The sequence below is a fragment of the Protopterus annectens genome, chromosome 12.part0 (genome assembly GCF_019279795.1).
Source record: "Protopterus annectens isolate FY-2018-M chromosome 12.part0, PAN1.0, whole genome shotgun sequence".
NCBI lineage: Eukaryota > Metazoa > Chordata > Ceratodontiformes > Protopteridae > Protopterus > Protopterus annectens.
Genome location: NC_056746.1, coordinates 791,388,843 through 791,414,167, shown reverse-complemented (window position 1 = coordinate 791,414,167; position 25,325 = coordinate 791,388,843). Strand labels below are relative to the sequence as shown.

At 40.2% G+C, this 25,325-nt stretch overlaps 1 protein-coding gene across 1 annotated transcript in view; it reads right to left on the bottom strand.

Annotated features, from left to right (window-relative positions):
- Positions 1 to 14,471, bottom strand: part of LOC122816214 (probable G-protein coupled receptor 158) — an 843,176-nt gene extending 828,705 nt beyond the window's left edge. The window contains exon 1 of the mRNA XM_044088960.1: positions 14,360 to 14,471. Coding sequence (XP_043944895.1) covers positions 14,360 to 14,471 — 112 coding nt within the window. The remainder of the gene's footprint in view (positions 1 to 14,359) is intronic.
- Positions 14,472 to 25,325: the final 10,854 nt, after the last annotated feature.

The window sequence follows — 25,325 nt, the reverse complement described above, 5'->3', positions numbered from 1 at the left end:
TTAGACTAAACAAGGAGAATATCAGAATGATAATTAATAAATGGAAGATTAGTAAAGGTTTGGAATTCAAACACATTTCAAAAATAAACTCAACAGTCATCTTCACAAACTATGTTTGCTTTGTTCAGGTGAAATGGTATCCTCAGCAAATAAGAAATTTGTATTACAAGCCTCCTTTGTTGGAGTAGGCCTGTGTAAACACTGTGTGGTTACAAGGACAAGAACAGAAGAAAATGGCCATTTTTCATTTTGAAGAGGGAAGTAAGTTTAGGGAGGGGGGGGGGGACAACTCATTTTCTAAAAAGACTGCCGATTACTACAGTAGGTCAGCAAGTAAGTTGAGATAATTGGAGTACATTACATGCATTTTTTAGCTTTTATAGAGAACCTGAATTCATTTATAAGGCTGTGCCTAATTTATCAAATAAATATGTACAGACATTAGAATAAAAGATAAGGCTATCCCATGGGTAGCACATGTTATAAGCACCTGATGTCAGAAACGGATATACCTAGAGTATGCATGCATTTCACGGAGAATAACGCTTGCACAATACATTTAAATCACTCAGATATATAAACAAGTGGGAAATCAGGCTGGATAAGATTGTCATGTTACCTTGTACCAAAAAGATTAAGGAGGTCATTATGGGACTCCTGTGGGAATGACACCAATCCATTCTAACTGCCTACCCTTGGCACTGGGATAAAATACTTAACTGCAAAACCACAGCCAGTACACATCTCAAGCATACTTACAAATTATCAGGTGCCATTTTCACCTTCATTTATGCATCTACCAATTAATGAAGTACACAAAATGTCAGCTTGCCAAAATTAATACATGTAGCTCTTCCTCTGTTGATAACCTACTACCAGGCTATATAAAGCTAATCCATCCTCATGTCAGCATTCATTTTACTAGTTTTAACTACTTGATATAAATAACAGCCCCAGGAAAGGCAAGTTGCTGCAGCAATGGAAAAGTAGCAGACTGATGCCTGTTCCCATGACAGATGACCTTTTTAAAGTAGCTATAAAAAATCATACTCCTGTCTAAATTACTGCACACTGCAGTGGTCATTCACAACCTACACATTACTGTGTCTACCACCATGGAGTGTGCCTATAACAGAATTCACGCATTACTTGTTAAATCATTGCCATTGTCACATCATGGTAATTATCAAACTATGCTCAGCTGAATGGACTTATTTACTGTATGAAAGCACATTTTTTTCAAGATTACACTAAAACAATTTTGCATATAATTAGTTCATTTTCTGATTTGTTATACTTAGTTCAGACAGCTTAGGTCTTCACTTGTTTGAAACTCATCTAACAAGATCGCTGATATGGCTCAAAGCTATGTAACCCTCAAACACCGAACAACCTTTCAACTAAATTGTGTATCATTCAGGTCCTTAATGTTCATCAAGAAAAATATAAGAGTCTTTCACTCTTAGGACAAAAGCTGCAAATAATGTTGTGCGACCTAATGTATTATGTAACACTTGCAGACATCAGCTGCCTGTCTTTAACACTGTGCCATCCTAAAACTTTTTGTCCTACTGTTTCTCATGTCCTACCTCTTAAGAGGGAATATAGTAGAGAAGAAATTGAAACATTGTAAAAAAAGAAATACTGGATAATAAAGATAATACAGGAAAAGCCTTTGGTGAGTATAAAAATACTCAAAATACACAAGCTAGATTTAATAATAGTAAAAATAAAACTAGAAATAGAGCTAAAACTTTCAATGATATGCAAATGGTATTATCATATAATAAACACACAAAGGCAGTGGAGAACATTATATCAAAGCATTGGAGTATTTTAATGAATATTGATAAATTGAAGAACTGTTTAACAGATAAACCTAAGTTTAGTTATGAGAACAGTATGAATTTGAAACAGCATCTATGTCATAAACAACAATGTCAAACCAATGAAGGAATGAAGTTTACAAAAGTTGTTACCCATCCATGTAGATCACGTGTCTGCTGTAAATATATAGACAGAAATACATCCTTTGTTCATCCTATAATATTAATAGAAAGTACGATATCAGGCATTTGCAACCTGTGATATGACAGATCTGGTATATCTGGTCACATGTGTTAAAATGTTAATTATTTTATGCTGATAAGAGTAATTATAAATTAAAAAAATCTACTGTCATCTATCTGATGTTAGCAGGAATAATAATCAGAATACTTTATGTAAGCACATTATGGACAGAGACTCAGAACATGTTTTTTTAAGTTTTAGGTTTTGGAAACTTTTTCTTTGAAAGTATATATAGATGGAGATATTCAAAACAGAATGGAAAGGATGGAATTTAGATGGATAAACATACTGAGAGTGGATCATAGTCCTAGTCTTAATACTGTCTTAAATATAAAATGCATATTGAAAGTATGATTCTTAAGGTGATTGAATATTTGACATTTTAGACAGTATTTTAGATAGACGTGTATATTATACATTCTTGTAAGTTTATTATTTTGTATGTTTAAGCATTGCTTTAACACAAGATTGCATCCAAATCAAGATTGTTCTTAATTATGTTATACACATTTTGCGTATTAACTAAGTTTTCAACATTTAGAAAGTATTATTGTAATGTTATAATAATTTGATGCAACCTCTGAGATGGTTGCATATACTATAATTTTAATATATATTGTGTGTTTAAGTTTTTTAATGCTTTTTTGCATAATTACGTCCTGTTTTTCATGTATTTTGTATATTTTAAACAGGACCTGAATGTTTAATGTCTGATACACTTGAGAAAGTGTTTGTGAAAGCTTGTAACATTATAATAGCTTGTGTCTATTAAATTCAGCTGTGGTGTCCTGGCTTTTGGTTTTGTTCTTCATTTGATTTGACATATTCATGACTCTCCATCCACTGAGCTCACTTGTGGTTTGTTTTTTTTTGTACTATATGTATCTTTCCCTGGTTCCTTCACTTTCTTAATGCTAACATAGTGTACATCCCGCAGCCATGTCCATACATCTAAACCTCTTAGCACAAGAATTCTAGACAATGTTAAAAATAATGGGGGGAGCCATACCTCTTTCACAGAACGCCCAGATTTTTGCCTCGTATTTTTTGCCTGTTCCTCATAAAATTTTATTTTTCTGGCAAATCACTGAAGATTAAAGTCAAACAATAATGACGGGCATTTGAGTTACAGACTTCATAATCTACAGAAAATTCACGCTAATTCATAATCTGTTATTCTATCAACTTTCTAAGTTTGTAAGAGCAATATTTAAAAATTGTCCCTATTTTTGGGCCTTTGTCCCCCCATTATATATGGCTTTGTCTAGATTTCTTGGCCTTAGAGGTTGAGAGGTATGGGAGAAGCAAAAGGCCCAAAATCAGGGACAGATTTTAAATATTGCTATTATGGACATAGAAATGTCCTAGAATAACAGGTTTTGCATTAACATGCATTTTGTGAAGGGTGAGCAGTCTGAAAGTCAAATGGCTGTCTTTATTTAGTGATTCAATTCTCAATTATTTGCCAGAAAACCACATATTTCATAAGAAATAAACCAAAAGTATGAGTCACAAATCTGAACATTTTGCAAGCTCTAGACAGTTGAGATCTATGGCCATATTAGCTATGTAGCAGCTAGACTACTAAAAGATTGTGTCTCATCTTTGTGCATCGTGCTTGTACATCTGTGACCTAATGTGCATCTTGTATAAATTGTTTGTAGCTCTACATTATTGATATTGACAAATGAATAGTTAGCAAAAATTAGCTCTGCACTTACTGCAAAGCTATAGGCTGCAAATTACCTCATCTGTAGGCAATGTATGTTTGCAATTTTTATAATGTAGATTTCAAAAAGTATCTGCAATTATATAAAATGAATATGTGCGATCTGTAGTACTTTTCTTTCATTTCTCCTCTGTAAACAGGCATAGTCAGCAGGAGTGAATCCAATTACCAAAGTGTATGTATAAATAAATATTTGTAGCATGAGACATTATAAACCAAACCAAAATGAACTGCAAATCTTTCTTTAACTATGTTAGAAAGTTAAGAACTAATGCCATCAATGCTCAGAGCTAATCGACAATAATATTGTATTCTTTCACCTAAAGGGAATGGCTAAAATCCTAGCTAAGAAATTTTGTGCAAGTTTTACTCTACCAGTTACAACTATTTCACAGGTTCCACAAACCACTCACATCCTTTCTTTACTATGGAACAAGTTTTCTCAGCCCTTTCAAAAACTAAGAATATTTCATCCATGGGTCCTGACAACATACCAGGTTGCCTGATTATTAGTACCATATATGGCCTTTCTGAATCTCTATTTAAACACTTTCATGTAAGCCTCTCTGGTTATATTCCTGAAGCCTGGAAGACAGCCCTTGTAATGCCATTATATAAGTGTGGTCCAACCATGGGCTTAGTAACTGTAGACCAGTCAATCTCACTAGCCTGATATGTAAAGCTATGGAGCGCATTATCTCTGACTTCATTAATATGGACATTGAAAATCTATCAACCTTGGACCCTCATCAATTTGGTTTTATCAAAGGAAGGTCCTGCCTCTTTAACCTTGTTAATTTCATTGAAAATATAACTGAAAGGTGGACACTGGTTATACAGTGCATACATCATATCTAGACCTGGCAAAGGCCTTTGAATCTATTCTTCATGCAGACATTATTGATAGACTTGCAAATCTGAATATAACTCCTTATATTGTGCATTGGATAGGTAATTGGTTGCCTGGCTGAACCCATATAGCTAAATCACAGGTGCCAATTCTGAAAGCAGAAAAAAAAGTTATCAGTGTTTTACCACAATGCTTAGTTTTGGGTCCTTTCCTATTTGGCATATATTTATCAGACTTTCATTCCAGCAGTCCTGGCCTATGGTTAATTAAGTCTGCAGATGACCACACATTAGGTGCTGTTATTTGATCTTCAACTGATTCACAATTGATCCAACATCTCTTAGACCATGTTAACAATTGGTGTAAGGGTAATTGTCTCAAATTAAATGTGAAAAAATGTAGTATATTTTGTTTTGATAAACAAAACAATTTCACTTACCATATAGGAGATGCACCCCTCACAGACACTATTGTTAGGGATCTAGGCACTCTTATTGAAAATGTTTTATCATTTGAAGATCATATCTCCACCATAGTTCAGAAATCCCTTTCTCTGGCCAATCTTATTTTCAAAGGCATTTCCACTAGATACAAAGGAGTCTTAATTCCCCCTTTTCTCGTTTCTTATTAGACCCATTACTAAATTTGTTTAAACATATCACACAGCTTAAGACCCTCAGATATTCACTAAAAAGATCAGTGGTCTCAAACATCTTAGCTATCAGAAGAAGCTAGCATCTCTTTCCCTGTACTCAGGTTCATATAGACTGCAACATGGAGATCTGCCTCTAGCCTTTCGAGCTATGGAAGACCCAATCCTATTTGACCTTCTATTCCTTTGAAGAACTAATGGTACCTCAAATACTCAATTAAAGAGACTACACCTTCATCATCAGATAAATAAGACATGATGGCATGATAGATTTATATCCCAATGTATCGCTCATCTCTATTACAAATTTTTACTACACGTCAATCAGAATAGTACCCTTGCCACCATCAAGATAAACCTAGAAAATTGGATGGGCAGCCACATATTCTTACCCCAATCTATCTTGTCTTGCTCTCCTTGAGGCTTGAGGGAACTTTTAACTCTGCTAGAAATGGTTTGCAGACTGATTGCCTAGTACTGACCTATGACCCTATACTGTACACCTGTTACAGCACTGATGGGATGCAGGTCAGGAGGCTGGGGTATGCACATGTCTGAGCTTGGCTTCACAGGTATGATGCTACTGAAAGGAGCAAAAAATTGGGATGAGCTAAACACTGGAAGGAATTAGTGAGCTATATTAGCAAGGATTTTATGATGAAGTGAAGATGTGTAAATAAATAACAGGAAGACTTAATAGAAAAGCACTGCAATTTTCAACTAAAGAAGGAGATTATTGGAATGATATAACGATACCACATCATAGTGATTATCTAGTGTACACTAATAACAAACCTAATATTCAACTGAAGAAATATACCAGGCTATTATTTCATTGTAAAAGGAAACCATTAATAAATTCTGCTTAGCTTTTAGTCACCCTTTAGAGCTGGCTTTGCACACTTTGCTGACGAATAATTTCTATCTATATGCTTTTGGAGCTAAGAGAAATCCAATTTTACAAGATATTAAAACACTGGCATGCACATAACCAGCAACGGCAGCACACCTATATCACAGGGAATTTGCTAGACATCATGAAACATGTTTAGCAAGAAACAGTCAAGCTTCTGCACATACATTAGAAAGAATGCAGTATTATAAAAGAACAACCCTTTCGCAAGTGACAAGGGAGTGGGCCAATTTTTCAGCACTTGTGTAACATTCTGTAAAGAGATTTCTTTGAGAATACCTTATTTGCTCCTGCTATATTTAACTATTTGTGACTGTTTTCACCTAAGAAGCTTTCTAGCAATTGCAATAGCTGTAGAATTAAAATATAAAACATCAATAAACAAAAGTTTAAAACAGTTTAGTCTGCTTTGAGTTTAATTTATCCTATGTTATTAATTTGTACATAATTGTCACCAGTAGGTACACTGGCTTCTTTATCCTTAAGGACTAACTGGTTAAAAGGCTTGCTCACAGTTAAAAAACATGCTTGGAGAGAGTGAAGAAATCAAAATCAAGAATATATAGTAAAAATATTGACAGCTTGCTGACTTCAACTCTTTAACATCTTTAAACCGATAATACACTTATGTGGCAGATTCGGACTTATGCCGATATACCACCTGGCCTAAATGAATATGCCTCAATTAAATGTATTTTAAAATTAAAAGCATTAGATAGATGACATATATTTTAAAATTAAAAGCATTAGATAGATGAAATATTTCAACATAAGTATAAATTAATATAGAGTAAAATCAAGTTTTTCTAAGGTCAACTATTTTAAAGTTTTAAATGTAACAGATGATATATCAAATTTTTACACATATATATTTTATATGGTTGTATGTCTATAAGGTGTGTCCCAACAATTTTAATATGTGTGATTATTTGTTTTTTAAATGTGGTTTTTCATGATACACCTTTAAATAATTTAAATTATTGATTGATGACTATAACTACTAACGAATTTTGGGCAACTTAATGTCTGATGAAGTCTAAGCATTAACCACAAATGTTCTCCAATGAAGGTAGTCCCATGAAGTTCGAAGGTGTATGCTGGCAAAAATAGTATCGCTCAAAAGACTCTTCAGTCCATAGACCAGACAGTCTGATAGTCTGATGGTACAAATGTATTTATTAAATGAACAGACGGAACCCAACTCAATACAAATACACAAAGACTGTTTTGGATAAAAGATTAAGCGCTTTCATTTCCCCCACAGGAAACTTCATCAGAATAGTTAATGAACTTCTATTTACATATTTATACAATTCTCTCTTAATTAACTGATTCAATTAAACAACTCAATTAAAAAAAACAATTAGAATTAAAACATATGTGGTTCAGCTCATCTTGATTAAGAAAAATAAGATTTTTGCTTAAAAATTCCTTTTAAGAACTTCAAAAACAGTGTAGTTAAAATAAATAAATAGAAAACAGTACATGAAAGTAATGACAAACCCCTTCTCATCATCTAGGTGAGACATAAAACATGAAATATAATATATGAAATGCATGAAATAAATATATAATATATGGATGGTATGTTAGTGAATGTGTGTATAGGTATATGATGGTAATGGTAAACAGAAAAATAGAAAAATAATTATTCGTTGAGTGAATATATATTAATGAATGTATACATAAATGAATAAATATGTAAATAAATAACATAAAATACTTTAGTATTTTAAATAATTGAAATTATAATATATATATATATATATATATATATATATATATATATATATATTAAAATGTGTGATACAAATTAGTTGCCATTACATTAAATATTAAAATATTAAAACAGATGGTCACATTGAATAACAGGATATTGAGTATAATAAATTATATGATATAATAAATAATAATGTCTATACGCACGTTTATTATAATATAAACACATGTAATACAATGTAAAGAACCATAAATTCTGGTGAAAAACTATTCTTTTTTTGTTATTTTTAGCTTTATTGGCCCTTAATCTTAGGGCAGGTAAAATAGACACATAGTCATTCATTCCTGGGGGTGTATTGGCATCAAGACGTAATTGCCATATCAGTTCTCTGTAAGTTAACTGATTTTCCGAATCAACACACCTACTGTCCCTTGGTAACATTTCCAATACCCAAAATTTAAAGTTGGCTTCCTTACAAACCAATGTGTGTCTGAAAAGTGCATTAGTTTCCTTTTTCCTATTGACATCGTACATATGTTCATATATCCTTTGTCTCAAATGTCTCTCTGTCTTCCCTACGTAATAGGCCCAACAGTGGGAACAATAAACTAAATACATAATCCCTTTCATATAACAAGAATAATGCTTCTCACTTCTAAAAAACTAATGAAATAGTGGGTATTGTTAATTCACTGATGTTTGCTATAAATGTGCATTGAGAACATCTACCACAGCAAAAAGTTTCTTTCTTTTTGTTGTTTGTTTCTTCATTCTCATACCTAACTCTCTCAAAAATATTTATGAGGTTTGGACCCTTTCTAAAACTGTAGCATAAGTGTCTATTGAATATGTCTAATCTATTGGGCATACTCTTAAAGATGTCCCATGTCTTGTTTATGGCTTTTCTGATAGCATTAGTGTTAGAATTAAATGTCATAATGAAAAAAGGGGTATTTTGTTCTTTATTTTTGTTGTAAGTTCCATTGTTTTGAATTTCCGAAGCATTGTTGTCTATAATATTGTTTTCTCTATGCCTGATGTTTGTGTTTAACAGGGGTATATATCTAATACCCCACCCCTTTATAACCTCTTCCTTGAGAGACATGATAACTTGTTCTGGATAACCTCTCTCCAAAAATAGTTTATGCACATAGTCCATTTCTTTTATGAAGTCTGTGTATTCTGATGTCATTCTAGCCACCCTGACCATTTGTCCTTTGAATATATTTTTCTTTTGCAATGGGGGGTGATTACTATGATAATGTAGGTAGGAATTGTAAAACAAGCTTTTCTAAAAATTCTAGACACAAATTTTTTGTTTTTATCATCTTTTGAAATAACAATGTCTAAGTAATGTGCCTCCTCTATGTTAAAATCATGGGTAAATTCAAGGAACTGAGTGGAATTGTTTAAGTATTCCATAAAACTGGCTATTTCATGTTGTGTACCTTTCCATATAATCAGAATATCATCCAAAAAAAGGGAAGTATTTTTCTATGTGCTTCATGAATGGAGAATTAAAGACAAAATGTAACTCCCAGTATAACATGACTATGTTAGCGAAGATCGGGGCACAGGCCGCCCACTTCGCCCCCATCAAACTGTTGAAAAATATCACCATGAAAGTATATAAAATTGTTTTTTAATATCAGTTCAATATTTTCCAAGACTAATCTAAACTCATTCCCATTTAGGAATCTAAATTTTGAAGTCTAAGCATTACTTTGGACAAAAGCGATTACAACAATAAAGTCTGTTGAAATCGACAGCTTACACGTTCGTTTTTTTGTTTTCATGTTCAGACTAGCCAGAAACAATGTTCTGCAATTTTTTAACGTATGCTAAGTACTTATGTTTTTCATTTACAAATGTAAAATAGTTATTGAAGTTAGTAAGAAATTATTATGCTTAAAAAGTGACATTTATGATAAATTACATGAGGTCCAATCTTTGCTGCCTGTTTTAAATAAATGCCAAGAGAGTTATATGTGATATATTAGTAAAAAGAATATATGGCTTTAAGAGTTGATAGTGTGATAAATGTTACTATCTTATTAGAGTGCTGAAACACTACAGTGGCTGCCAAAGCAAAATGCTGTCTCTGTGGTCTTTTTTACTTTTTCGATGTGTAATTAGAAAATAACCCTAGATATTAAACAAGTGACAAAAACATTGGCCATTCATAAATATTTAGCACAATGAGCACAGCAAATTAATGCAAGTAGTGGCAGCATGCTGGGTGATGATGATTCAGAGACAGAGACAGCATGGTTGTGCAAGGCAAAAAAAATGGCACTGTGTGTAGATCATGCTAATGACTGCATAATGATATGGAGATAAGGAATCCAATGCAAATGAGGCACATATATAATGCAAGTGACAGCATCAAGCATGGCAAAGTAATTTAGAGATGTATAAAAGAGCCACAATGTACCATAGGGCAAGCTATTCTAAACATCAGGGAATGCTTTATTTAATGGGTTATGAGTGTGCCAGGATAAGCAATGGTTACTGCCAGATAGCATGTGTTTGCAGATGATAGTAGAACCATTGGTTGTAACATATGTGTCTCAGACATTTGTACCACTGCAGAAGATACCATCAGTGCCTTACATCCTGGTACATTATGGGCCAGCAAATAGTGGACTGATACTGTGTGGGCAGGAAGACCTGTGCCATCCACAAGCAGAATCAAGAGTGATGTGTGGAATGCCCATACCAGTGGACACAAAGGCATGGGTATCATTTACCATGTTTGCTGCAGGGACCTCCTAATGATCTACATGGGATGTGTTAGACATACCATAGGCATCAACCTCTCATACTCCACACCATCTCCTCAACAAAAACCTGCAACATGTGGAGAAGCATATCTGGCTCCCCAAGATTTCAGAGGAGATAACTACTACAATGTGGGTGTTTAACAATATAACCCATTTCTGTCTGTTCCTGGAAATCACAGACTGCACATACACTGCCATCAAGGCCCCATCTGGTCCACAAGGACTGAGATCCATCAACAAGAACGGCTACTACTACCTGAACTGCCAGGTGGTTTACATCTCCCAGGGCATTCTATATAATGTTTTCATGTACCACTCAGGCAGTTCATAGGTTCATAGGTTTGTAGAAAGTTGCTAGGCTAATGGCCCTACAGCCATTACAAGTCTAGCTATATTTATCCTGAGTTGACCCAGTTGTAGGTGATTAGGTGAGTGAAGTTCAAAGAGGTAAGGGTCTATAGTAGTCAATACCGACTTCCTCTGTTGAGGAGAGACATGGGCACCACCACTGCAGTGAATTTGCAGTCACCCATACATTAATCCAAGTTGCATTTGAAGAGGGTCAGGGAGGGGCTCTGTTTCACATGATTTGGAAACTTGTTCCAGAGAAGTGGCAGTCTCTGGGAGATGTATCTATCTCTCTAGCATGACCTGTTCATGTCAGAGGCTAGGTTAAGATCCCTGGAGCGAGTGACCATTGTGCAGTTTGATTTATGAATGTGTAGCATTTCCATCAGTTCTGGATCAGAGACTGCCCTGTAAGCCAGGTACAGGTCACCCATTAGCAACCTGTAGGATACAGAATACAGTGGCAAGGCTTTCAGTCTTTCTGCATAAAACTTGTTTTTGTACCCTGTAATTTCTTGGTGAGAAACCTCTGCGGTTTCTCCAGTTGTTGCAGGTTTCTGGTGAGGTACATGCAAGAGGGAGGATTGTACTCAAATATTGGTCTGATGAAGGCCAAGTATAATGGAATTATAACATCTTTAGATCTAGATGTGATGCCTTTACTTATAAGATATGACACATTGAAGGACTTCCTTACTACTGTGGATACGTGGTGATCCAAGTTTAGATTGCTTTCTACTTGAGTACCCAGACCATGAACCACTGGGTCTACACTTAGGGCAGGTGCTGTCTATAATTAGCAGGGATGTCAGCTTTCCCACAGGGAATAATAATGCATGTTTTTGCATTTAGCTTTACTCCATGGCTTTGGCATCAATCCCTTGATTTACATGTGTGACACGTCTGACCTATAACTACAGTTTGTGCAGCAGGACATCTTACAGGGTGTTTTGGTTAGTTACTGCAGACAAAAGCAGGTTAGGCAGGGCAGTATACATATAAACCATGCAAGTAGATCAGATACAATGGTATGACTGTTGTGTGTTGTGGGTGATGTTGGGTAAACTTAAGAGATGTGGATACTTGCCTCATCTGCAACTCCCAAAGTATGGCAAATATGGCATACAATACTGACCATGCAGAAACACGTAATGTCATGGAGCATATGTATGGGTCTCTGAGGGGATGCTTCTGCTGCCATGATACGTTAGGAAGGCTGCTGCTATATGCACCAGAAACATGCCTAAAATCTTTATGGAGTGTGCCAAATTGCATAATATGGCCACACATTGACAGCTACAACAATGGGGAAACATCCCAACAGGGTTCATCATAGCAATACAACTAGCAGTGGAAGGCTGGAGGTACACAGTATAGGGATGAAGAGGCAACAGCAGCAGGACCACATTTGAGGTGGAGGATGGTACAGTGCTCCTCAGTACTGACAGAATGTCTGAGGGCTATGACAAAGACAAATCAGAATAAAATGATGCATGCATTATCACATACAGGCTATGTATGGCATTGCATGGACTGTCCATGGTGTGCAGCAATCATAACGATACCGAACAGGTTAGCGGGTGGGCAGGACAAAATCATCATCATCACTTACAGAAGTGATTGGGGTGACACAGGGACAGCTGAGAACAATAGCATAATGTGGCATGTGTTTGTAACAGGTGAACTTAGTAGCCCAGTACTCCACTAGGAGGTTATTGGGAGTGAACGAACACATCCTTCAGTAGTGGGACTGAGATGAAGGGTCATGACCTCTGTCAATGTCTACTGTGAGAGTCTACTGTGGAGGCCTGCAATCTGAGGCCTTTATGCAGTCCATTCTGGAGAAGGCATAGATCTATGGGACTGAATGTGTGCACCCTAATGGTGTGTCCTATGCCAGCAGATTACAGAGCTTCACCATCCATGATCTTTATAATGGCCATGAGCAGGAATGATGATCTGTGTGCCCCCAGGGATATTGAAGGGGTAGAATTATGGGACCATTTGTGAACAGCCTGGTTCCAGGTGCCGAGCCTGAGGAGCATTGGTGCCCATGTCTGTGTGACTGCCAATGGCAAGGGATAGCAGAATATGCAGCTGTGGCTGAATGAGTAGCCATCTCAGAAGCAATTTGGCTGGCAGATGCCCCAACACCTTACATCTGGACCTTCCCAGGCTAAGGGACTGCAGAGCCTGCAAAGGCAGTGCAGATGGCAGTTACCAAGTGTGTCTCTTCAAAGCGCTCATGGACACCCTTGTCATTAGAGACCAGAGCAGCAACATCTACTCCCTGCCTTTATGCACTGTCACTGTGGTGGTATTGTACACTGGCACACAAGTCATGGAGGCCACCAAAAATCTCCATAATGCTGTTAGTAACAGAGGTTTTTGCCAGGAACACTGACTTTCACATCTATTGATTTATGCATAGTGCTGTACCTCAATCAAGGATTGCTCTAGGGTCATGGTGGTGTCATGATCCTCACCCGTCTCTCCCGTGTAGTGGGTATGTACATGTCTGAGGCAGTGCAAATGTCAGATGCTGTGTTGGTTGGGGACTCGTGAAATTCAGGCAAAACTCACAGTTAAGGGAGGTCTGTCATATGGTGACAAAGTTTTGCAGTCAATTTATAACTCCACAAGGGTCTGTGATGTTGGTGATGTTGCTCAGCTCCCTTATATTAGTGTAACAGACAGTGTTATTGTGTCATCAGATTGAGCCATATTGATATTGCCATCCTTATCAGCCACAGGTGACCTGCCAACTTCAGACATATACTGGGCTATTGTGCTAGTTTTTCCAGCAATAGAACTCATGAAAGCATAAATACATGATACCTTTGGTAGTACTCACACAAGCATATATCTCTTTTCTGGCATTTAAAATTGTAGACAGCAAAGGAAGACAAATATACCCTGCAGTGTGAGTTACTGTGGTTGAGTTTGTCTATGTATATATAGATATATCTGCATCTATATCTATATTTATATCTATATCTAAATGTATCTGTATCTATTTTTATCTATATCTATATCTGGCTATATCTATATCTATCTCTTTATCTTTATATGGATGTATGTATGTCACCAAATCAAAAATGACAAATATCAAAAGGCAACTGATCGACTACAATTGGTTGAAGAGCTACCTATTAAAAATATATAAGAAATACAAAAACCTTTATTTTCTCGGGGGGGGGGGTCAAAACCTCCAGCAACCCTTCTAATTATATAAACCAGCTCTGAGATCACACTACACTGGGGAAAGGGTAAAATCCCTGATCCCCACTATACCATGATCTCGAACAGCAAAAAAGCCAGTACTTTTGATCAGTTGATTTTCAATCAGCTGTACCCTCTGTTTTTCTTGTTCATCTTTAAACCATGTAGAATCTAACCCATACATCTTCCCATATATATATATATATATATATATATATATATATATATATATATATATATATATATATATCTTAGTTATGATAGTTTATTTTTGACAGTAGCTGGTACGTAAAACAGGAGTTGATACATTAAGTTGTAGTTAGTGGCAGAGGTAATATTTATACATTTAATTCTACAATCCACTGTGCATTTAAAAAAATAAATTAATAGGACAACTTTCATAATTAGTCAAATGCCAGTAACAGTTAATTAATAAACAATTACTTCTACTATTACCTCTCCCCTAGACACTCAGTCTCACTTTCATTCTTTCCCTATAGTTGCATCGTTCTTTATTCATCCTACACCTACCTTGCATAAAATCAAACTATTTGTACTCCCTGTACTCCCGTTCAAAAAAAAAAAAAAAAAAAAAAAAACAGCCTCCAAATTAATAACTTTACTTCCCTCAGACATTTTATTTTACACCTATTTTTATCAGGTGACATGCATCCAAACCCTGGTCCAATCCATAGCTTCCCATCCCCATCCCACCCCTCACTCCCCCAAAACCTTACCCCTAATACTTCCTCCAAGTTACCCACATCCCCGTCCACCAAAAATCTAACTTTACTATCTATGAACATTCAAAATATTATGAACAAAGTCTCTCCCTTCCATCCCTGGATGTCCTTACATACCCCTGACATACTATGTCTTTCTGAAACTTAGCTTAAACCTCATATTACCAACACTAAGATTATTCCACCAGGCTATAACATTCTTTGACAGGATTGTCTTACAAAGAAAGGGGGAGGTGTTTCTATTCCTAACTCCAACCACCTCACCCTTCATCCTGTCTCAGTTATCATTCCAGATTTCCACCCAGCTGAAATTCTCATAGCAAACTGCCAAATTAACTCTCACAAGAAGCTAGCTGTCGTCTCCTTGTACATTCCTCCACGTAATAACATCCCCATCCTAGAACACTTTCTCTCTTGGATCACTCAAGCCATCCTCTATGAAACCATTGTCATGGGTGATGGAAACATTGATTGGAACACCCTAGACACTGATTCCCCAAACTCCTCCATTAACCTCTTTGGCTTCACCCAGCTTATCATTGATCCAACCCAATCAAACAAACACACCATCTTTGGTTCCACTATTGAATGGCTCTTCACCTCCAATCCTAATCTCTACAACAACCCACCTACCCTCCCCAACACCGTTAGTGATCACCATCCCACCTAGACACTGTCCCCATCTACATAAACCACAACTCTGCTGTCGTAAACTCTCATACTTTAATCCTGACACTTTCAGCCATCTGCTCTCCTCAGTTAACTGGTCCTTCCTTCATAATCTCCCTCTAGAGGAAACAGTCTTAGCCTTTAACTACGGGCAGGATTCACGAAGCCTCTGTGTAAGAGTTATAACACATACACGGAGGCTGCAGTTAAACGGAGTGATGTCAGCATGCTCTGCATATTAATGAGAGCATGCTGAATCACACTGAAGGCCAACACGGTCCGTGTAAGACAGTAGGGGGCGTGTCCCTAGGCCGAGCCCTGAAAGCGGACACGCCCCCAGAAGAGGAAAAGTACCCAAAGGAAACACCCACGACAGAGTCCACGGAAATGTGAATAAACAGAACACAACACATGCCCCCACAGACTATGAACAGAAAACATATAAATAAACATGTTTCATATTTTTTTTTAAATTGTAAAAATGTTAAACCGTGAGTGCGCTCATTTGCGCGGGCATGCCCGTAGCACAGCTACAGTTAGCAGTCAGTGGGAAACCATATAAGAACTAAATATGCAAAATAAGCCAGGAAGCAATAGCGTAGTGGTAGAGATGTTGGCTGAAGAGCAGGCATTCATGGTTCGAGCCCCCACAACACCAATTTTTTTTTTGCAAAATAAGCAGGAAACAAGTCCCTGACAAATATGTACACATAAAACCACAAGTTATGTAAAATGTAATGAAATAGCCCATTTATATTGAAGACATGTGAGGTAACAAAAGAATAAAAAATGCCAGATGTGCTCATAGCTGAGCTACAGTTTAACAGAGTGAGTGCATCTGCCCGTAGATGAGCAGTGGTTTAACTGGTGCAAAATGAGTGCCCGTAGCTGAGCAGTGGTCTAACATGCTAAATCTATGTGCCCCTAACTGAGCTGAGTGGAATATGCGTGCCGATAGCCAAATGAGGCTTAAACCAGCGTACCCCGTGTGCACAGAGCTGCGCACCGCGCAAACGAGCTAACCGATGGGCAACGTTGAGCAAGCCGTATCAAAACTGCCTTTACACAGACACACCCCTCAGCATGTCTAGACAGTCATGAAAAATAAAAAGCAGTGGCCAGGTTCGAACCCAGGATACTATACACCATAGTCAAGGTACAGGACCACTAAGCCACGACAGCAGTACCTGTAAATGCAATAATAGCTAATATATAGGAATGAATACAAACTAGAGCATGACAATGCAGGTTTACTGAAGTTGATACAATTCCAAAATGGCCAATCACAGATATGTGCGGGAAAAACGGACTATATAAGCCCCATAGGCGGGAATACACAGCATAAACGATTGTAGAACTGACCTGCAGGCAGAATGACAGGAGTAGGAGAGGGTAGTCACTTTCGAGCACAGAGGTGGGGTGTTGAGGAGTCCAGGTACATGGTCTGGCTCCTAGTCCATAATCATGAGGCCCAACTCATGCAGGGCCAGGTCCTCTGGGGAGCATACAGGGCTGAGGCATGGGACCGGTTGGCTCATGATCTCACCAGTGCCACAGGAATTCCAAGGACTGGTGAGCAGGTCCGTCACCACCATGCGGACCTGAAGAGACGCAAGCAGGACCAACTGAACCTTTGGGTCCAGGAGGCCCGGCAAACACCCAATGCCCCACTACTGAGTAAGTAACATTTAATTATGTATGTAAAAAATTAAACTAGCTGATATTATGGAGATGTGTATTCCAATATTACTTCATTTATATTACAGCTGCAGGTGTCCGTTCTGCGATAGGCTGGTGCGGTTGCGCCACCAGGCAGGTCAGTAATCCACTACCAGTAACTGTAAAGAAATATAAAAGTATGACAGTCAGCAAAAGAGTGCAGTGTAGTCAGTAAGGAATAACATCTGCAAGTAACAGTGTGAAAGTGTATGCAAGTATTGCTTGATTACAAGAGTTTTCAGCCTGTAAGTTTAACCTAAACATGAAACTGTCCGACATATATTCTGAAATAAAAATGCCCTGCCTGTAAGAAAATAGTACACAACCTGCAGCAGGCTGAAAAGTATAGCTGCAGAAGATGATGAAATCACATGTGTGAAATATATCCCTGTGGAAATACTGAAACATGACAGAAGTGAGACTGCTGGAAAGGATTGTAATAACTACTGTTAAAACATGTCAATAAAGCCTAGAAGTACCATCCTGAATAGTAAAATGAAAGCAAGTGAGAGAGTGTGAGAAAGTGTCATGAATCCAGCAATACAGTAGTAATAACCCCTGAATAAAGTATACTGCAGTCAAGACAGAATGAAATGCATGTGAGATTCAAAACCAAACAGCGAAATCTGTTCAAAGCGTTGCTGCATGTGGAATGTGTATCCCAAAATCTGGATATGTTGCTCTCAGTCTGAAATACGCAGATGGGATGATTGTCTGATATACCAAACATCCACACTTGTCTACAGCTATATAAAGCAAATGTAGCAAGATGATGTAGCTGAACAAAGCTAGATATGAATGTGTATGAAGAACACTAAAATGTATATTGATGTTGCAGTAACAGTCCTATCACCAAGGTGAAATAGTTATCATATAGGAAACTGTAGTTAGAACAGTAGTGTGTATATAACTGTAGCTATTAGAAATGTACAGCATATGTATTGTTATTCGAAGGTGTTAATATTACTGTCCTTACCCCACCCTATAACCACATATAACCCATTCCACGTGAAAATGGTATGTGCAATCACAATTAACACCCCTGGATGTTTGTCCTGTTGGGTCATATATATCTGCATGTCTGTTGATGCATCTGCCCTGTTCATACATCCGCACCTGATGGCCTGTTGCCATCAATTAACCCTGCATGTTGTTGGACTGTGTATTTCTGCTCAAATTATGCATGTGTTATGCACGCTGTTCAATGGTGTGAATATCTGGGTGTTTGGTTAATGGGAATACTAATGCATGCTGCTACAACTAATTGTGAATGGTATTATATGTCACTAACCCAAACTGTCATGACATAATGCAAAACATAGGACGACAGGGAAGGCGGGTTCCAGCGTACCCACCTCTCCCACCTCAGCTGGCGAGTGCACCTGGCACTAGTGCCGAGTCCGGACCCTCCTCCGGTGGCCCTGTGCCACCTGTGGGTGGAAGCGCTGCAGGGGATGGGGCTCACCCCCCCTCTGCAAGTGTGGCCGGAGGAGAACCACCACTCACCCTCCTTAGCGTCTGGACTGTGGTGCGTAGGGAGATTCGGGACTTTGTTCTTGAGCCCCTATGCCAGCTCGAGGCACGGGTGGCGCAACTAACGGGCATGCCTGTTGCCCCGCCTACACAGCCCCCAGCACAGCCCCATCCTGGGCAGTGAAGGAACAGTGGCAACTGCCTATGGGTGGGGATATCAGTTCCACTGTTGCCATCTGTGGGCTCATGGGCTCTGGATATCCAAATCTCCATCCCCGTCAATTGTGTAACCCCCCCACACGTGTCATACACCGCCCCTGTATGCGTCTTGTTTGTCTTGTCTGTTTACCTACCCAACCTACCTCCCCAGCTGTACCAACTTTCTTCACCTGACATACCACTCTCACCTGAAAAAAAAAAAAAGGCACTCTGTACCCACAAAAAAATTACGCCCCATACACAGCTGCCCATTCCGCACACATGTCTGCTGGACATGGAACCTATCAATTACAATTGGCTGTACAACAAGTATTATTGTTGTCCTGACACCTCTCTCAGGGGTGGAAGGTTTCAAATGTCACACCAAATTACATACATATGCACAGCTGTTGCTGATGAAGAAATGGGCAGCTATGGGCCTTACCTACATCCCTCCTGCACATCCCAAGCTTGTTTCCCTACTGTCTTACCCTCTTTGTGACCCCTTTTTCACCACTTTCCTGTCTCCCCATTTTCTTTTCTTTCAAAGAAAATAGCGCGGGTGTGCGCCAGAGTAAGCACCGTTAAGCGGTTGTAAGCGGGTGTGTGCGGAACTAACCGCCAGTGCGCATGCGTGAGCTCCGCGCAAACCAGTGCTAGCCCGGTTACAACTGCTTAAAAGTGCCTTAGTCACTGTGATTGACAGGTCCTGTACTCAGTTCAAAAGAAAAATAAAATCCCACTGTCAGTCCCGAACCCAGGACCTTGGAAACACTAGTCTGTACGACCTACCACTAAGCCATGACTCTTATACAAAAACATTGTGCTAAAATAAATATAACATGTAATAGTAGGGATGAATGTAAAGGAAATATAGGATGTGTAGTACACAAAGCATGTCATTTAAACTTACTGTCAAAACTACTGGATTTCCATAATATTAGTGTGTGAACAGAAACAGCCATGCTAGTTGGCAGCTTGTAGATAATAAGGTCAGTTAAAGTACATAGATATATGTATGCATATGTACATATATATATATATATATATATATATATATATATATATATATATATAAATATATCTATATATAGTTGTAGGAGTCAATGTGCATACACACTTGCTACAGGGAACATGAGAGAGGAATGGAGAATTGTGAATATACAACACAGCCTGAAGCATGAGAGAGATACTAACCTTTGCACTCACAGAACACTGTCCACAGCATACCAGCATGGTCCCCGCCCTCACAATCTGAAAGGGCAACGCCTATCCCACATATCCTTTTATAGCACTGACCTGAAATCACAGTGAGAACTGCAATCAGTACACAACTGGCTGTATGCAATTAGCAAATGCTGGCTTACAATTGGTGCAGAGGCCATCACATGGACCTATGCAGATACCTACAAAAGCATCCAGTGCTAACACTCCCCACATGCAATACATTCATTGCATTGTCTGTAAGCAGACAGAGGGAGGCGAGAAGTGAGAGAGAGAGAGAGAGAGCAAAAAAAAATAGAAACCAGACACTGTGACTCTGTAACCCGAAGCTGTCAGCACTGACAGTAGCAGCAGCAAGCAGAAGCTGTGGTAACGCAACCAGCTGCGACAAACAGAGGTAATGCAAAGTAGCAGGTTAATAGTGTGCATACTGTGAACCCTCCAAATGTGTCATAGGTCTGTATCCATAGGTATGTCCATGTGATATGTTGTGTGTACGTAGTTCCACCAAAAGGGGATGACCATACATCACATGTCAATCAGTCATAGGCCAGGATCCTGGCAGCATGTGTCTGTGCGTTGGCCCAGCAATGGCTGTAGTGACTGCTTTGAAATGTCAGCCAGGCTCAAAAGTCAGGATCAGCCCATCCCAAAGGCACACTGGCTGGGAACAAGTGTCTGCAGATACCTGATGTCACTGCATATGCATCCCATACTGCATAATTCTATAGCTTAGCAAACCAGGCCCGTTATGCATATGATGTGGTAATTCCCAGGTTCAGTCGAGGTGCCCCCTTAGTGGTGTGGGACCACTGTTGCTGTATGCCACTGTCCAGGTACATATCCTGTAGCACGGCCAAGATAAACTATCAGTGTTACATGCGGTGGTATGTCCTCTCAGAGTGCCAGTAGCACACATCCAGGGGGACCACGAGGTCACAGTGATGCTGTGTGTTCTCCTCTGCTGAGGGCAGCCCTCACCTGGACATGTGAGATGATAGGGAGGTTACATCCAGCTGGGATAAATATTTCAAAGGTGGGGGAGAAGAAGGGGGGATATGTGCACCTAACATGTCTGCAGGATTGTTGCCAATATCCGTGTGTTTGGTGAATGTTAAGTAGGTGTGGATTAACACAGAGCATATCTGAGGCATGTGGTCCATATGTGTAACATAACTGAAGAAGGCCTTGTGGTCATCCATAGTGTTTGTGTCCATTTCCCTCCCAGAGTAGGCCGTGGCTGTTGTTATGACGGACCGTAGCATAGTACCAGTGCTGACCACAGATGCCTACCCTTAATGTGAATGTGCTCTGTCCTGCAGTAGCCTCCTGCTATTGTTATACAATATGCCTCTGTCTGGGGTCCACCGGACAGGATGCCTAACCTTTGTACATAGGGTCTGGGTTAGACATGTGTGTGCAAGTGTCATGCAATCCGTGGCATGTCCGTGGTAAGCATTTGAAAAGGGGTCAGCAGTGTGGCTTGTGGCTTCCACTGGCACAGTGTGCTGCATGGATACCATCTCAGTACCAGCAAGTGAATAACTGTCTAATCACATACATATCAAAGTAGTCTACTGTGTTGGTGGTGGTGGTGGGATATGTATATCCAGGCCGAGTAACGTCTGTCCACATCACAGTAGTGGACGGTGTCCCACATACAGTACCTTGGGATGAACCCTCAGAGTGAGGTTGTGCATTGCACCTGTCAGTGTGTGCTGACCGATGGGGCATGCTACTATGTTGTTTGGAATGTGGCAGGTATTGTTGCACAGGTGTTGGCTGAGCACTGATATCTGGCCATGTACCTGTGTATCCACCACGACACACACACATGCAACATATGGGAGTAGTAGTATATCACTACACATGAGTATCATGTATAGTATGTGTGCCATATATTGCTGACATGGTCTGCTGATATCCTGTCTGTGTTCTCTTCCAGGGAGATGGCGCGACAGCGTAACCCGCCTACTCTGTGGCGGAAGATGAGGAGATCCACCAGAGCCTGGTGCGGGAGTATGACATCCTGTTTTCCCGCACCAGTCAGAATCAGCAGGAGAGGGCCGCACTGTGGCAAGACCTTGTCCGTAGGGTAAATGATATTGGCACACATAACAGGACATATGAGCAGGTACGACATCACTGCAGTGATTTAATCCGAAGTGTCCGGCAGCGTGCATCAGATATCCACAGGCAACAGGTTGCCACAGGAGGTAGGGTGGCCACACATCCCCCCTCACCAGACTGGAGGGGCTACTCCTAAGTGTTGTGGCTCCAGCCCCGGAACACCAACAGCAGTACACCTGCATTATGATGGAGGCTGGTTCCACACAGTAGCACGACATGGAGCGTGCAGGTAATATGCCATATGTACACCTGACTGTTCTGTACACTGTATCATATGCAATATCAATGGCACAGATGTGCCCACTGACATTAATCTCATCATTACTGCAGGTCCCTCCAGGGTTACAGCGAGACAGGCCATCCATGCTGGTGAGTGTGTTTAACATAACCTATAATAGTCCTGATAATGCTAGTAACAGTAGTGTAACTCAGTAGTGCTCTGTGTGTATACTGCGGGGTGTGCATGTGTGCATGTGTGCAGGTGTGCCTGTGCCCATGTGTGCATGTGTGCAGGTGTGCCTGTGTCCATGTGTGCATCTGTGCATGTGTGCCTGTGTCCACGTGTGCATGTGTGCATGTGTGCCTGTGTCCACGTGTGCATGTGTGCATGTGTGCATGTGTACACGTGACCATGTGTGCATGTGTGCATGTGTGCATGTGTGCATGTGCCCATGTGTGCATGTGACCACGTGTGCATGTGTCCATGTGTGCATGTGTCCACGTGTGCATGTGTGCATGTGTCCACGTGTGCATGTGTCCACGTGTGCATGTGTGCATGTGTGCCTGTGTGCATGTGTGCATGTGTGCCTGTGTGCATGTGTCCATGTGTGCATGTGTGCATGTGTGTATAAGTGCATCACTGGTAACAATGTCTGGAGACTGTAAACTGTGTTTCCTGTCTTCATCCCACAGGTTCTGGGGCTGCTCTGGTGACCTGCAGCAGGGAACCTGAATCCTGTGCCATGGCTACTGGTAATGATGATATTTGTGTAATGGTACAGGAAGGTGTGTCAGGGTCTGCCATTGGTCAGCCAATTGACAGTACACAGCTGTCAACCCCATCATTGTGCACAGTCATCCTGCCTGTACATCCTTTGTCACCATTGTCCCTAGGTGATGGACAGGATACAGCGGGCATAGACCAGGGTAATGTGGTACCTGTGGCACATGCGTCCCCACACAGCAGCCATGGGCAGGGTCCTCCGATGGTACCACACAGACAGTTGCCCATGGGTTCTCGTGGGAGCATCCGTGGGCATACTGCCTCTGGCTGACGTGCCCAAAGAGGTCTGTCAACCTCAGCTATGTTTCGGACTGTCATGCAGGCTCAGTCATGTATGGAAAGGTACACCAGACAGGGTCTGAGGGAGCTCAGAGCATGTCGCACAGCCATGACAGACAGTATGCGTGACATTGCGGATGCTATCCGTAACTTCACCGATGTCATAGACAGACGTTGTGGGGACATATTACAGCAGTTCCACAACCAGATGTCCATGAGCCAGGGCAATGGTGGGCGTTTGCGGCGTCGACGTGGCCGTATGCCAGCAGCAGCAGCAGCTGGCAGTCGGCGTAGACGACAACAGGCTCGCGCATGCCCCCATAGTGCCAGCAGCAGCCCCAGCAATGCTGGGTCTGTGCTGTCATCGGAACGCCCCAGGAGACCACGTGCACGTGGCTCTGGACAGTCCCAACAGGGACATGTGTCCAGTCAACACACCCCTGATTCTGATGACAGTACCCAGTCCGGCTTTGTACTGGATACGGTCCGTAGCACCCCTGCCAGGCACAGGTACCGTGTCCGTGCACACAGACACTGATCTGTATGGCCTGCCAGGTGCAGTCTGCGGCTGTCCACAAACCCCTGTATATGGCAGCCATGAGGTGGAACTGTGTGTGTGCATACACACATGCGAAATGTTAACACTTAGGGCAACCACATACATGCACACACTGCACCAACACTGCCCCACCCTGTACTGCTGCCCCTCATCAACACACATACACACACATGTCAATTGGTGGTATCAGTGGCTGACTCAGGCATACCTAATCCACACCCTGTGCATATGATGACACTGTGCCACCTCCTGCAATCTCCAACATCATTGCGGGAACAGGTAAACACGTTGCTGATGCACAGGGTGACTACATAGACGTGTATTAGTAGTATCATGTTGGTAACAGTACAGTGTGCTGCTATGACTGTGTGTTTATCCCAGCATGCCTGCTGTAGTAACTGTATGAATGTCCTGAATTGTTATCTGCACCCATAGTACATATCAAAGTATAACAGCAGCACATAATTGCATGCCGGTGGTAAGGTTGTCAACAGATAGCCACATACATGGGTAGCACAGGGGGAAAGCTAACGCAAGTAGTGATATGCAATGGTGGACATGTACAGTAATGGTGTCAAGTTGCCCACAACGACTATGCCATGTGGATGTTCGCGCATGTAGATATGTGTGCAGTACCAATGTAATCCAAATCACAAATAAGTATGACATAATATCGGTTCTACCATGGGCATCTGTGCTGCGTATTCCTGGGTACATGTTGATAGTGCCTACATATTTGCATTGTTACTTACTGTTATTCTTACCCCTTCTTTGTTGTATAATGCACTACTTCCAGCCCTGTTTACTGTAGCTTTGTTTGCATGCATGTTCGCTTGGGGTCCCCTGGAACACTGCTTACACCTGCAATGCAGACTTACAGTGCTTCTGTAGACTTCTAGTGACATCTGCATAGCGTACGATATGTATGTCAACTTTACACATGACAGAACGTCACTGTCTGTCCTGTACGCATGTACGTTGCCTGTGACACATTGCACACGTCTTACCTGGCATTTACCCACATGTGCAGTAATATATGTC